This window comes from Procambarus clarkii, chromosome 1 (genome assembly GCF_040958095.1).
Source record: "Procambarus clarkii isolate CNS0578487 chromosome 1, FALCON_Pclarkii_2.0, whole genome shotgun sequence".
Classification (NCBI taxonomy): domain Eukaryota; kingdom Metazoa; phylum Arthropoda; class Malacostraca; order Decapoda; family Cambaridae; genus Procambarus; species Procambarus clarkii.
This window is the reverse complement of record NC_091150.1, coordinates 42,869,898-42,884,546: the sequence shown is the minus strand read 5'-3', so window position 1 is coordinate 42,884,546 and position 14,649 is coordinate 42,869,898. Positions and strand designations below refer to the sequence as shown.

At 37.4% G+C, this 14,649-nt stretch overlaps 1 protein-coding gene across 9 annotated transcripts in view; it reads right to left on the bottom strand.

Moving 5' to 3' along the window:
• aux (cyclin-G-associated kinase) overlaps positions 1-14,649 on the bottom strand; it is a 48,460-nt gene that overhangs the window by 16,978 nt on the left and 16,833 nt on the right. For 6 of the 9 annotated variants that reach the window (XR_011222249.1, XM_069302111.1, XM_069302015.1 and 3 more), the window contains 10 exons: positions 14,515-14,630; positions 13,654-13,862; positions 13,209-13,342; positions 10,410-10,523; positions 8,684-8,789; positions 6,994-7,151; positions 3,153-3,346; positions 2,025-2,158; positions 1,404-1,850; positions 384-546 (listed from right to left, as the gene is read on the bottom strand). Coding sequence is in view for 7 of the 9 variants with exons in the window: in XM_069302111.1 (XP_069158212.1) it covers positions 384-546; positions 1,404-1,850; positions 2,025-2,158; positions 3,153-3,346; positions 6,994-7,151; positions 8,684-8,789; positions 10,410-10,523; positions 13,209-13,342; positions 13,654-13,862; positions 14,515-14,630 (1,775 nt within the window). In the remaining 2 variants the exon portion in view is untranslated. The remainder of the gene's footprint in view (positions 1-383; positions 547-1,403; positions 1,851-2,024; positions 2,159-3,152; positions 3,347-6,993; positions 7,152-8,683; positions 8,790-10,409; positions 10,524-13,208; positions 13,343-13,653; positions 13,863-14,514; positions 14,631-14,649) is intronic. The other 3 variants (XR_011222274.1, XM_069302059.1, XM_069302159.1) reach the window with 1 other exon arrangement.

Sequence of the window (14,649 nt, the reverse complement as noted above, 5' to 3'; positions counted from 1 at the left end):
ATGTCACAAAACTGAACCCCAAAGAGAAAAATGATGACTCAAAATCGTCCATAAGGTCCAAGGAAGAAGCACCACACACTCCTGGTGGTAGCATCTCTTTGGTACAATAGTAATTATAATTATGAAGCTACAGAACCCTATCATTTCTCACTACACAACTTCAATGAAACAAAATGCAATCAATATTCAATATGAAACACTCTACACACAAGGGCAAGAAATGCAAAACATTAAATTTAAAAAGTATTAGTAATTGGAGCATAAACAAATTATAATAAATGTTGATGAAATAGAGAGAATACTTATGGTGAAATGGTTTAAGCATCAAAATGCAAAACTGAATATAAATTTTATACACTTTAATTCTGCATTACTGCATTTACCGAGATCAGCAAATGGATCGGAAGGTTTGTTTGGCTGCTGTTGTGCTGGAGGACGTACAAACCCACCACCAACTGTATTACTTGGGCTAGTTGCTCCTCCCAAGAGCCGTGGACCCATCATGGGACTGCCTGAAGATGCCATTGGACTAAGACCACCCATGGCCTGTCAGAGAATAAATAAATTATTGTTCAAGCGAGATATAATAGAGCACAAGATTAAATTGGACCAATATTAACCTGATTTACCCGAGGGCCATTATCCCTAGTGGCCTTGACGAGGACAGGAATCCAGCGGCTTGTCAAAAATCCCCCCCCACCCATTTGTCTTGATGAAAACCTACAAGGAGCCAGGACCAGAATCTGGCCATCTACAAAACCTACTATACAAGTTGTACAAAACAAGCTGCAATTTGAAATATATAAATGATCAGTTATAAAATCAAGGGACCCAATCAGTGCCACATATGAATAATCTTAAATCTGAACTACCTCACAGCAGTGGTAATGCGGTGATGGTGGCAGTGGTAATGCGGTGATGGTGGCAGTGGTAATGCGGTGATGGTGGCAGTGGTAATGCGGTGATGGTGGCAGTGGTAATGCGGTGACGGTAGCAGTGGTAATGCAATGGTGGTGGCATTGGTAATGCGGTGATGGTGGTAGTGGTAATGCGGTGACGGTAGCAGTGGTAATGCGGTGACGGTAGCAGTGGTAATGCGGTGACGGTAGCAGTGGTAATGCGGTGATGGTAGCAGTGGTAATGTGGTGATGGTGGCAGTGGTAATAATGCAGTGATGGTGGCAGTGATAATGTGAATGGCAAAGTTGTTGAATAATCCAACAATTAATACTTATAACATTATTGCCATACAATACTAAACCTATTTTGCGAGTAAACACAGTATATGAATTAAATATTAAATTCTGTAATTATAATCAAATATACATCACAATATTTCTTGACAACATTTTATATTGTTTATTACAAATAAAACAGTTTCAAGTAACATTATAAATAACTTACTGGTCCTCCAAGATTCCCCAGAAGATTATTTTGTTGTTGAGTTTGAGGTATTGAAAACTGCCCAAAAATATCTTCAGAAGGCGCTTTTCCACCACCTGCATGTTGTGAAGCAACCGACGTTCCAAATGGATCAAACAAATTTTCCTGAGCATTTGCAGGTTCCCGAGAATTAATGGAAGAACTGACACTTGGTTCACTGGCACCACCACCAATCCCACTGAGGAGGTCAAAGTTACTAGGGTCTCTCTTCATGCCATCAGAACCAGCAATATCAAGCAAGTCCATATCATTAGCGACTTGATTAATTCCTGTTGCACTTTGGGCTGAAATTCCCCAATTCAGTAAGTCAGCTTCTTTAGAACTAATATCGGACACCGGGACATCTTCCTGCTGACACATTGGAGTGTCTTCTTCATCTGATATGAGATCCTCAACGTCTTCGCCTCCCTGAAATTAAGAAATTTCCTTACCATTTTAATAAGCCTTTAATTAAACTACAGTACCATTAAATATTGACACTGAATACAAAATTGCATTAAATTATAGTTATGTTAGAACACAAGCAAACTGAATATGTCACATGTCACATATGTGTGACCATTTCCAATGATTAAAATGTACCTGAGTTGGTTCTGGCTTTCCACTCCCACTGATTGTAGCCATGAAGTCCGATTTACACGCCTGCATGTTGCCTGTCCCTAATTTGGGTGGGGAATCTCGTCTCTGAGATGCAGGTGAACCATGTGCACTTGCTGCTAAATTAAAATGTCATGAATATTTCAATTTACAATACAGTACACCATGAATGCAAAAATTGATTTAAAATGTTGTACCATTGTTCCATCAAAGGATATCAAGCACTCCACAGGAGTAAACCACTCCTGTGAAGCACGTCTTGTTTGACAATGAAGTCCCAAGAACTACCTTGCTTAAAGCAAACTCAAAAGGAGTCCACCCCAAGAAAAAACACAACTCCTCAGAGAAAATAGCTCTAGGGTAGAACAATCATTCATCACAATGCCAGGCAAAATAACCCCGGAACCAGAGCTGAGGTGACTAGTATAACAAGAGAATGGTAATGGTTCTAGATGCTCAAAATATGTTAAAGCACACAAATCCCCTGTGCAAACCAATTGGTCTAGATAGACCTATGACTCATCTGTTAAGTATAAGTAGTTTGGTCCTCAAAAACACCCGTAACACATTGCCACGATCATCACCAAGTGGAGAGTAATAGCTGGGCTCTGGGCTAGGTGATTGTTAGCTGGCTGCCACCTAGTGGTGATGCAGGAAGGTGCTTTGATTGCTTCTTACTAGTTATAAGATTTTTTATTTGGTTTGTTGGGATCTTTTCTAAATCATTCTCAGAGGGAGTTTAAGAGTTGTGTTTTTTATTACACCAGGCAGTAGGCCTCAGTGAGACTCATCATTGACTTCCATGAGCTGCCTGTCTCTTTGAGAATGCAAGGGGGAGGTTTGCCTCCCCCTTGTTTCTGCTAAGAAATAAGTCTCATAAATATCTGCATATTTTGCCCAGACCTGTAGCTACCAGTGTGCCAGCTAGAGAAGCTACTGACAGGATTACCCAAAAACTTGGCATTTAATTTTAATATTAAAGTTTTAGTATGTTACAGAACAGCTCTTTTTTTTCATTTCTTATTAATTATTATTATACCTGTTCAAAATTCTTAATTTTCAGCATTTATGTATTAAAATACAGTACCTGAATATTTATGGAAAAATACACACCAAATTTGTCCTTTGTTTCCTCCATCTCAATAGCAGTAGAATATGGTACATGAGGCCTCAAGGAAGATGATGGTCTTGCTACCCAGGGAGGAGGTTGAGGTGGCATGCGATCTACATCAGACACAAAAATGTTTACAGTCACGGTGAAACGTTCTGGGTAACGATCAGGTTCCAGTACATCATCCAATTCACGCCTGAAAAGTAAAATACAAATTGTGATGCAAGAAAATTATTCAAGCAATAGGCAGCACTTTTGGAAAGCAGCAAGGAAGTGCACCAGGAAGATAGACTACTGGACAGGCAAATGTGAATGTTGATGATGAAGAGAAGATTGAAGAAGGTAGAGAGAATACATTGAAAACATAGTAATGGAAAAAAATAAATGCCAACATGAATATGATAGCATTTAGTGGTGTGGGAGTGCAACAACTTTATATGACAGAAGATGTTTTCTATGGAAGACTGGAGACAATCAGTGAAAAAAGCAGAAATGAGAAATCCGAGATATATAGCGAAAATTATTAGAAATTATAAATGTTTGTAAATAAAAAGGAATGGAGTTGGTGTGAAGATTTTTCCAGAAGGCATAAAATTGCAGAAATATACCAGAAAATCAGAAAAGATTAGTGATTGTACAACTGTACTGAATAAATGAGAAAATAGCAAGATTTATTGAGGCATTAGTTTACTAAGCGTAGAGGGTGAAATGTATGGCAATATAATGATCAGAAGAGTTTAGGAAATGATGTTCCGAGAGTGATCAGTGCTGAAGGTGGAGTACATGTTAGAAAACACTGTAGACCAGATAACTATAATGTGGCAGCTTATAAACTAGAAATATAAGATTGTGAAGTGTACTCACCTAATTGTGCTTGCGGGGGTTGAGCTTCAGCTCTTTGGTCCCGCCTCTCAGCTGTCTATCAACTGGTGTACAGAGCCCGAGACTATTGGGCTCTATCATATCTACATCTGAAACTGTGTGACTGATGTGTCTAACAGGAGACTATTAAAAGCAATTGTGTTCAAAGTTACATTTATAGTGGTGGAGAGAGAAATTGTGTGTGAAATATATGTGAATCATGAAGTGCTGGAAGTGGTTGATTAGCTTGAAACAATAAAACAGGAACAAATCCACAAGGGCCGTGACGATGGTTCAAACCTACATCCGAGAGGATCTCAGACGCATCCTCTCGGACGTAGGTTGAAACCCTCGTCACGGCCCATGTGGATTTGTTCATTTGATGCATCACGCTATTGTGATTTGTGTGTGTAATAAATACAGGAGTTGTGTAAGTACTTATTGGAGTACAGTACTGCATATATATAATCAAAATTGATAGCAGGGTTCAGTCAGGAAAGTGGCTATTGCAATGAAAGCCCTTGTTAGGAAAAACAAGACGAACAGATGCAACAGACGTCTGTGTGAAGGAGTGACAGTGCAGAAATTTATCTTTAGTTGTATGATAGCACGGTATGAATGTCAAAAATCAAGATTAGGGCTGTAGAAGTGGGAAATCGGAGAAACTGTGACTACAGAGAAGAAAAACAGAATGAAAATCCTATGCAGAGATGTGGAGGGGGCTACTTAAAGTCAATAAAACCCAAGAATGAGAGGAACAGACAAAGATGAATTGGGCATAGTGAACAATTGGGCATGTTGAACAATTGGGTGATGTTAGACTGGTGAAGAGAGTGCTGTACATTTAAGTGAATTTCAGAGAGATGTTCTGCAACCCATCCTCTCACCTAATGTCACATTTTAAATGAAAGTGATCATTCCATTATAAATACAATGTATTAGTAATTTTTCAAGTACATTAACAATGACATTTTCTGTGTATTGACCTTATTTACATGAGTTTATATGTTTCTGGTGAGGGAAAAAAAATTATGAAGTAATAAATCAAGAGAACGAGCTGCTGGTAAAAATTGGGCAGACATGGTGTGTGTGAATAAAACACAGGGTATGGTAAGGAATAAGCCTGCGTGGAAGTGGTTAGTAAGTAGGGAGCAAATGAAATATTATGTTACATATATGAATATTCAAGAGGAACATTTCACCCTCTTAAATGGCGCTTCCTCGATCTGTCAAAAATCATGCAGAGACTTTACTTCTCAGATAAGTAGCTTTCTTTCTTTAGGGCTTAGGTCTGAGTGAAGGAGGTCATGCTTTGAATGCAATTCAGATGTATGCTAGTCACCTAGTGTGTCTCGCTGCCTTAGTCCACTCCAGCTTTGTTTCAGTGCTCTCTTCCCTGGCACTGTTAGGAAAGACTTAACTACCCAAGTTACCATCTCTGGGGTTTTGGGGTTCCTCATTTGGGTGGATGCCTCTCGAGTCTTACCCTGCCCTAGGTAGTGCTTCAGAACTTGTACACCAAAGTGAAGCCTGTTGAGGGAAGTGACATTAGTGCATGTTGCACTTGGTTCCAGATCAAGCGTGCATTGAAACCTTGTACAATTAGCCAGGTAAATGCTTTGGATGTGATGTTAAAAGATTATTTTATTATTCCAGAAATGTCTGAAACCCCTTTTTTATTGCGAGAAGATAGGATTTGAAGTTTTCTCTAGCATGGTTTTTCCACTTGTAGGCTGTTTAGGTTAAGTATTCCAGTTACCATGTGCTTGCTTACCACATATCTCAGTTGGATGACTTGAAATATATCTTTCACCCAGTTCAGAGCCCGACTATGCTGCTTGTAGCCTTGAAAAGTTGTGTTCTGTATGTTAGGCACCAATGCAGGCAAGCAATGACAAGCTCTGGTTGTCTCCAGTACTCTTTTTGCTGGGTTCAGGGACTCTCACACCCTTGTGTATGTAATGTTTGTAGTTGCAGGACCTTTTGTGTTGGTTCCTTGTCTCTGTGGTTTATGCCTTGATGGAGAGGAAAGGGAAGCACTGTAGCAACCAGCCAACTGGTACAATTAGGCAACCACATCCTACACCTTTTCCAGCACTTCACAACTCTGTCCATCACTAACAGCACTACACACTTATTCAGCTTTTATCTGGGTCCAAGTATGCTTATACTGCACAGAAATAATTTCACTAAGGCTTTTCAATTAGTATTCCACCAGCACTGGAATAAAAACATGGAGTTACAAAGAGGCAATAACTACGGCAGTTGTTCAAGAGGAATTATCTGATAAGATAAGCATCATGCGTATAAATTATTCATGCCAAGTTTTATAATTCTCACTGAATAAGCTTCTAAAAGGCTATTTAAGCTAATGGATATTATAAATTTACTCAGTTGGATAGTATAACATTTAGAAGTGGGTTAAAAACCTGTAAGCTATCTATGCAATTACTATTACAGAAAAATAATGCTAGGTAATCTTCCAGTTGGGAAAGTTTTGAGCCAAGAATGACAGCCACAAAGGTACTGCAGATACTGACGTCTACCAGAGTTACAAGTTCATCAGCCAGACTGATGACATCTGCATGGAGGTCTTCAGTTCCTGTTTGTCAGAGACTCGTGGGGTAAAATATTTTATTATTTGGTCTAACTCAAACAAGTCAAAGCTAAATCAATACTTCCAAGTATGAGAAAATATAGAAGTCATATGATGCGACACCTCATCACGGTTCAGTCGGTCGTGCGTGTGCCCGGGAAGTCCAGGAGTGTGGGTTGGATCCCATCATGGCCTCACTATTTTCTCAGATACATCACATTTTTTGTGATTTCTTTGTGGTCCCAAGTATCTAAATACTGCATTATGCACAACAAATACAAAATATTGAAAAGCTGGCCAGCAATAACAACATAAACATTCAGGATAATGTTTCCACATTGTGCCTAAAGACTTGACAATCATAAGAACATGATGATAATACTTACAGACCAAACTTTAATGAAGTATCTTCTTCTGGTATGAAGCCTGTGTGAAACTGCAGTTGAGCAATCTTCACCCCTATTACCTTTCCCATCATCTTTCGAGCATGATATATATATACACATACATCACCCACCAAGTGAATATTGATAGGAATGATGATCTGAAATATAAATTAAGAGAACAAAATCAATTTACTTTGCAGCTATACTGTACCCTCGATCTTCAAGTTGGGTCAAAACTTAAACAATAAAATCAATACAAAATTTAAGGAAGCTTAAAAAGGAATTGCTCCCATAGAATTGGGAGCATTTATTACCCCCATAAACTTCAATATTTGTTGTGGGGAAAAGGTACTAGTCAAGCAACACTGGTATGAATTGTACGCTTTGTGATTATAGCACCAAAATCTGTGATTGTGGCATTACACATTAGAAATACTAGACAAGAAGACGCTTCAAATTTCAAGTCAATTTGGCACCATTTTGGAAATTCACTTAACCCTTTAACTACAGCTTTTATAAACTGCCACACTGTCTGTGAGCAAAAAGAGACAATGAAAACAAATACCTGTACAGTAATTTGTTTTTATAAAATGATACGAATGCATGAAATAAATCAAAGTACAGTATTTTTTAATTTTGTAAATGTCGAGAGGAAGATGGGGTGAGGGGATCAATGTGTCTGTTGATTCGTGTGACAATTACGTCAACTTGTGATGTAAGGAAGATGGCTGAGATGTGAAAGTTAGATTGTTTATATGTTCTCCCATTTCAATTTAGTTTACACAATGGGTGGAATAACTTTATTTATTTGCACACAATTGACCAAATGTTAGGTGCAAATCCCCCAAGGTGTCCTAGTACCATGCCTCATGGTACCTAGTCCTAGTACCCTCATCCAGTTTATATTAAAACATTAGTTCATAATAATTTTAGTTAAGTTTTACATTTTTACAACTCTTGCAGAATAATTTGAATTTTATGGTAATTTCTTAGACCTCTAAATTCCTGCATACAGAGCAATGCAGATTTATACACAGTGTATGTTAAATATGCAAGTACATTACAAAGTTGAAAAGGCTTGATGTGTGTACAGTACTATACTATACAGTACTATAACCATTTTCCTGTCACTGGTTACAAAGGTCAGCTTGTGCTACAAAATGGAAAGTTAATATATAAAAGTGCGACATTTTTAGGATATTTATTGTTTATATATAGTGTGTACTGTATCACCTGCTAACAGAAAACTAAAAAATCTGGATATAGATTCCCAAAGCATGATAAATTATTTAGAAGAGGGGAAATTTGTGAATCTGAATCATACTGCTGTGGATATGTAGAAATAGTAATGTAGTACAATACAATAGTAAAATACTCTTATAAAGTTTCCAGAGTAATGAGGGTGAGACATACTGTCAAAAGTCATTCTTTACCTGTATCCAACTTTTCCTATTATTATGAAAACAAATAAAAAAAATCCTGACAGAAGTGGCAGTGATGATTACAATAATGATGGGATATAAAGGGGTCATGATAATGATATACTGTAGATCCTAATCTGGCAAATGTTTTTAAATCTACACACACACACACACACACACACACACACACACACACACACACACACACACACACACACACACACACACACACACACACACACACACACACACACTTTCCTTGAACTCACCTTATTGTCTGGTGGCATATACAACCTCATGTGGTCATATTCTTGAAGGGTAGAGAGCATTTTGTGTTCACCCTGCCAAACTTCTACATAAGGACGTGCTCCATCTCTGAAATTAAAGTGTTATAGATTTCACAAATAAAAAACTAGATACAGATTAAATGCATTTGGGTAACTGAGGTTTTATTCCTAATCTTACTACAGTACTGTGTATGTACAGTGGACTTCCACCTGAATGGCCAGATTTATATTGTACCCCCAAACTCAGGTTTAGACCTATTATTGCATCAAGACTATGCTATTCTTCACTACTTAATTTTAAATATTCTTGTTTTTAACAGTAAAAACAATAGCACACACACATATATATTCTTATTACAAACAAAATAACTTGGATTCTCTTTACTAATTTGTTGAACATACCTTATTTGTCATTGTAATAGATGCATTTTTACCCCTAAAACTCATGTTTAATGTAAAGAAACATAAGGCACACCCACTGCCACCAAAAACGCAATTAACATTCACCTCTTGGGAAAAAAATGGGAAAGCAAGTGAGAGAGAAAGCAATGAAGCAGACTACTGAGTAAAGTCAAATATTGGCAACTTACAGCCACAAGCAAACCACTTAAAAGTCCATCACAGTATCCTGCAGGAGAGGAGTCAACCAATTTGAGAAAAGCTTCTTCTTGTTTTAGATTCAGCTACTCGGAACAAAAAGGTCCAAGTAGCACGGGCTATGGTGAGCCCATAGTGGACTTGCTGAGAAAAGCATCTGCAGCTCAGCAGATGACCAGGCAGAAAAGGTAGAAGTCTCACAAGAAGAAATGAAATCAACTTAGAACTGCTCCAAGAATATCTCGTGTACTGTACACGAATGGAGGATCTCTGCCAAGAAGGACTTTGTAGTCCACCGCCACCCAATGCCACAAGCTACTTCGGCATCTGGACAAGGTGCTGCCAAGTCCAAAATTGTAGGGAAGGGAAGGAATGAGGAGTCCACTATTAATAGATGCAGAGAATGAGCCCCTAAGAAAGACCTGAAGAATTCAGGAACAAGGTAGCCTTCTTCCACCAAAGGAAAAAGGATCCTGTTAGGAATCTGCAAAATCTGAAAATTGTGATGGCTAGTACCAAAGGCTAGCAATGCTCATGAAAAGATAAAAACTGATATATATATATATAAAGGAGTGCTGTTGGGTAAATAAGATGGTATACACACACACACAAGGTGAAATAATGGACACGTGTACTCAATGTGGAGCAAAGCACTGAAGTCACTGTCTGAAGCTAAGAGAACTGTGAATGAAGTGGTAAAAGGTCACACCACAAGTACTGAATTCATGAGAGAAATACAATCTATAAATAATCAGGGACACCCAAAGATCTTTAAACTCTCGCTAGTGCCAAAACACTGCTCCCAGATCGAGCCTTAAGTCCTTACTCCTTTGGGAATAAAAAAAAAAAAAAATGCCGGGAAAAATACTTTTCTAAACACTTTGTAAATTGCGAATTTGCTCTACAAATACATGTTTGCAACCAACTACTCAAAATTAAAATTCACGTTATGCAAGTGTGTGATGTTAGAATGAAAATTAAGTCTAAGACAAATATCATATATATAATTAGCTCTCAAAATTGACCCAGGAGAGTACAAAGATCAAAATTTAAATAGACATATAACAAACTCCTAAGTGCTAAGCATAAAATCTGAAGAAATACAAGTTACCTTCTCTGCGTAAAGAGTGGGATAGGCGAGACAATGATCGAGGTCAGCGTCACAGGCTTAAAATGTGGCACAGTTGGCGGAGAAGACACCAGATCACGAATATACTCAAGATACCTGAAATTATATATATCCTTTCAAATAACAATAATAAAACTAGAAGTCCTATAAACTTGTGATCTATTCATATGATAAAATGAAATTATACTTAATGAGAATATTACTGATACAGTATATTAAGACAACTCCAAATGGCACCTGGCCATTTTTCACATCCTCTACACTCAATAACAATGGGCTACAAAGCTCAGTGTACTGTATGCAGGCGATGAGTCACAATAACGTGGCTGAAGTATGTTGACCAGACCACACACTAGAAGGTGAAGGGACGACGACGTTTCGGTCCGCCCTGGACCATTCTCAAGTCGATTGGGATTAGACTTGAGAATGGTCCAGGACGGATCGAAATGTCGTCGTCCCTTCACCTTCTAGTGTGTGGTCTGGTCAACATACATCAGTGTACTGTATATTCAGCATAAAAATTACATTATCTTAAAGCACAAGCACATCAATATCAAAAGATTTCCTTTTAAGCAGTCTTTAAATATTGTAACATCTATAATATGAACAATTTAAAACCTAAGAAAAATGCATTGGGCAAAAAAATCTTTATTGACCTTCAATTTCAATTTAGAACAATCATGATATTATCTGGTAAGGTAAGTAATAATCAAAAGAAGACACCAAGCTGAGGAATCTATGTAGCATTCACCTGGAAGGCAATCATGAAGGTAAAAACTTTAAAGTCACATAAACTCACTGCACCAACATCACAGACACAAAGATCTATGAAAACAAACAGTTTGATCCAAAGATGGTTGTTCTCACCTTTCAGCAAGAATACATAATTAATGAGGTTACTTGAAAGCTCCAGATAGTACACACCATCACTGGTGACTGGTGCAATGAAAGCTCTGGTTAAGAAGAATAAAATCCAAATTGTAGTACACTCTATCAACACCAGAGGCCCGAGACTGTTCAACACGCTTCCAATATACATAAGGGGCATAACTAGCCGACCCCTCACAGTTTTCAAGAGAGAACTGGATAAACACCTCCAAAGGATACCTGATCAACCAGGCTGTGATTCGTGCGTCAGGCTGTGAGCAGCCGCGTCCAACAGCCTGGTTGATCAGTCTAGCAACCAGGAGGCCTGGTCGACGACCGGGGCGCGGGGACTCTAAGCCCCGGGAGCACCTCAAAGTAACCTCAAGGTTATACCACAGTATAATAACAATGCTTATGTGCTATACTGTTATTGTGTAACTAATGTACATACTGTAATTTAATGCAAAATTAATGATAAATTTATAACCTTTTATGAATAACATTTTTGATTGATTGCAGTTGTAGAAATATATGAAAATGAAATGCTGGTGTGGTACAAACATGAAGAGCCAAGAATCAGAGCAGAGCTGGAGCTTCTAAGAACTACTAGTATGTATAAAGTTTGAAGAAAAGTCAGAGTACGCAATGAAATATCATAGAAAGATGCACAGTACATGGCAAATCTTAACAACTCATAATATTCTATTGAGAAAATTTACAGTACTGAGAAGGTTTAGGTCAAGATAACAAATGAATGGTAATAGTAAAGAGTTAACTCCAGCAAATCTGAGTTTATGAATAGAGAAGGCAAAGGTGGGCCATCATGGTAAGTATAACAGGAAGCAAGAACTGAAAGAACAGTGTACGTTAAATAATATCAACTAATGACCGGTGAATGTTGTACTTGTTAATATATGATAACACACAAGCAGTAGTATATACCCAGTCTTTGAAGAAGAGAAATGCTGCAGTGGATGACTGGCTGGATGATAATGGTGCTGCTTATCACATAAAAATTATAATTACTTTTACAAAAATTCCTTTTACTAATACCTTAAACTTCATTTTTTATAGACCACTGTTTGTCTTATCCTCTATAGGCAGGTAGAGTATAAGTAATTACACTAGGTAATTACAGACTAATACCTCTCAACCCAATGACAGCAAGAATGGTAAAATGATGTAGTTGACTAAATAAAAAGAATTTCATCAGCAATACTCTAACTAAACTCACATAACCACTCAAGCTTATTAAAAGAAGAAAACAAAGCTGTGTCCCTTAAAAGAAGCTACAATACCTATACTGTATACCAGTAAAAAATATTTTGAGATTTGAGCATGTCACGGGCTGCTTCCTGGGGGTGGAGGCCTGGTTGATGACCGGGCCACAGGGACACTAAAGCCCCGAAATCATCTCAAGATAACCTCTAGATAACCTTCCAATTTCATAAATTCTACATCACTATGTAATTATGAGCTTTAGGTCACTTAATGAACCAAATATCAAACCTATGTTACTCTACACAATGAAATTTGCAAGAATGTGATATACAGTATCATGACAAATTATTGAAGCCAGACAATGGGATCAAACCTGAATTCCTGAACTCCTTCAGGTACATGCACTACCAACAGGGCCACAATCGACTTAAAAGCATCTCAACCCAAAGTACTAGGCGAGTCACACGAAGTTTGGATGGCATCATTTGATACCAGTTGGTAGTGTGCGTGCCCAAGGAGTTCAAGGATACAGATTTGATCCTGTCTTACAACTTTAATATTTCCCTGTTACTGTATTTTAATATTCATAAATCTCTCAAGAGACTTACTGTACTTAAATAAACTTTCCCATTATTATAGCAATAATTAGGCACAAATATTTGATTATATAAATATTAGTGACACACTTTTTACCTGAACTGAGATGGCTGAAGATCAGGTGGGCATCTTTTAATTGCAAACATATTGAGTGCTTGTTCAGGTCTCTTGAAAGCATGAGATACCAGGAGGAATGAGCACACCAGCATTGCAGTTGAAGCTTTACCATCCTAATATGTTGTGAACAAAAAAGAGGTAATGTTACCTTTAACATAATTGCCTTTGGCTAAATTTGTATTTTATTTTTATACCTATTGTAGCTTGAGAGATGACTTTATTCATCAGACAACACCCATTCTATAGAGCTTGTGCACGTCAACACGTTATCATGATATTTTCACATACCAGGATAATAACTGGTGTGTCTCCCAATTTATTATCTATATATTTATGATCCAGTTTGTTCTTTGCTACAAGCCATATGGGAACATCCATATAACAAGAACACTATGTACAGTACAATATTAAATAAATTACTTACAATGCAGTGGATTACTACAATGTTCTTAGGGTCCTTAGCTAAGTAATCATGGATGCTGCAGGCCAAGTTATAAAGAGCACCCAATGTAGGGGCCTTTTTCCCAGACCAGTTTCCTTCCACCACCCTCGAAGTGAATTTCGTTGAATGATACTGGCGACCAGATACATTATAGATCACGTAATGCCCTGGATGTCTGCCATCCAAAACCGCTGTAAGAGACATTTTGAAAATTATAGTACTGCAATCACTTTTCAAGCATTATAGCAGCTCAATAAGTAAAGTGAACATAACCAGTTTTCATAAGATATGTTTAATATTTGAGGCCATTTCAGATTTTTTTAATTTTTTGCAATACAGTAATTGGTCCATTCTTGTTTCTCTTAGCATAAGCAGTCTTTATTTAGCAATACTTTAAACTTCATTTGAAAGAAATCAGCCAAATACAGTACTTTTTTTATTTGAATGAATGAAAAATAGCACTCAAAATAGCAGCACTGCTGTTGCGCTGATAGCTAGTTTGGTGGGCAATGAAAATTTAATGCCTAATCAGATTAATTTATTACATGACATTATAATGTATATACAGTATAAAGCTATTGATATCATAAGTCAAATAATTGAGAATTTTTGGATCTTTTTTTTTTTAAGGAAAATTCAAATCAGAAATCACCTTTTGTGCTCCTACAAATATAAATCATTAGACTCTATTCAACTTGATGATACTTTCACACAATCCACAGTATAATAGGCAATAAAAAACTTTGTATTTAGTGGAAATTTAGAAAATCTACAATTATCTATATGCAGTATGTAATAATACAATAAAAGAACATCTCTCCGTACGAAGTGCTTTACCCTTACCTTTAACATCGTCAACATGATTTCTGTAAGCCGACTCTAACCCTTCGGCTGGGTACGACATAGCAACCACACGTGACGTAATGTGAGAGAGATCAAGATCCGTCCGAGTAATTGACCTGAAAAAATTTAATTTCT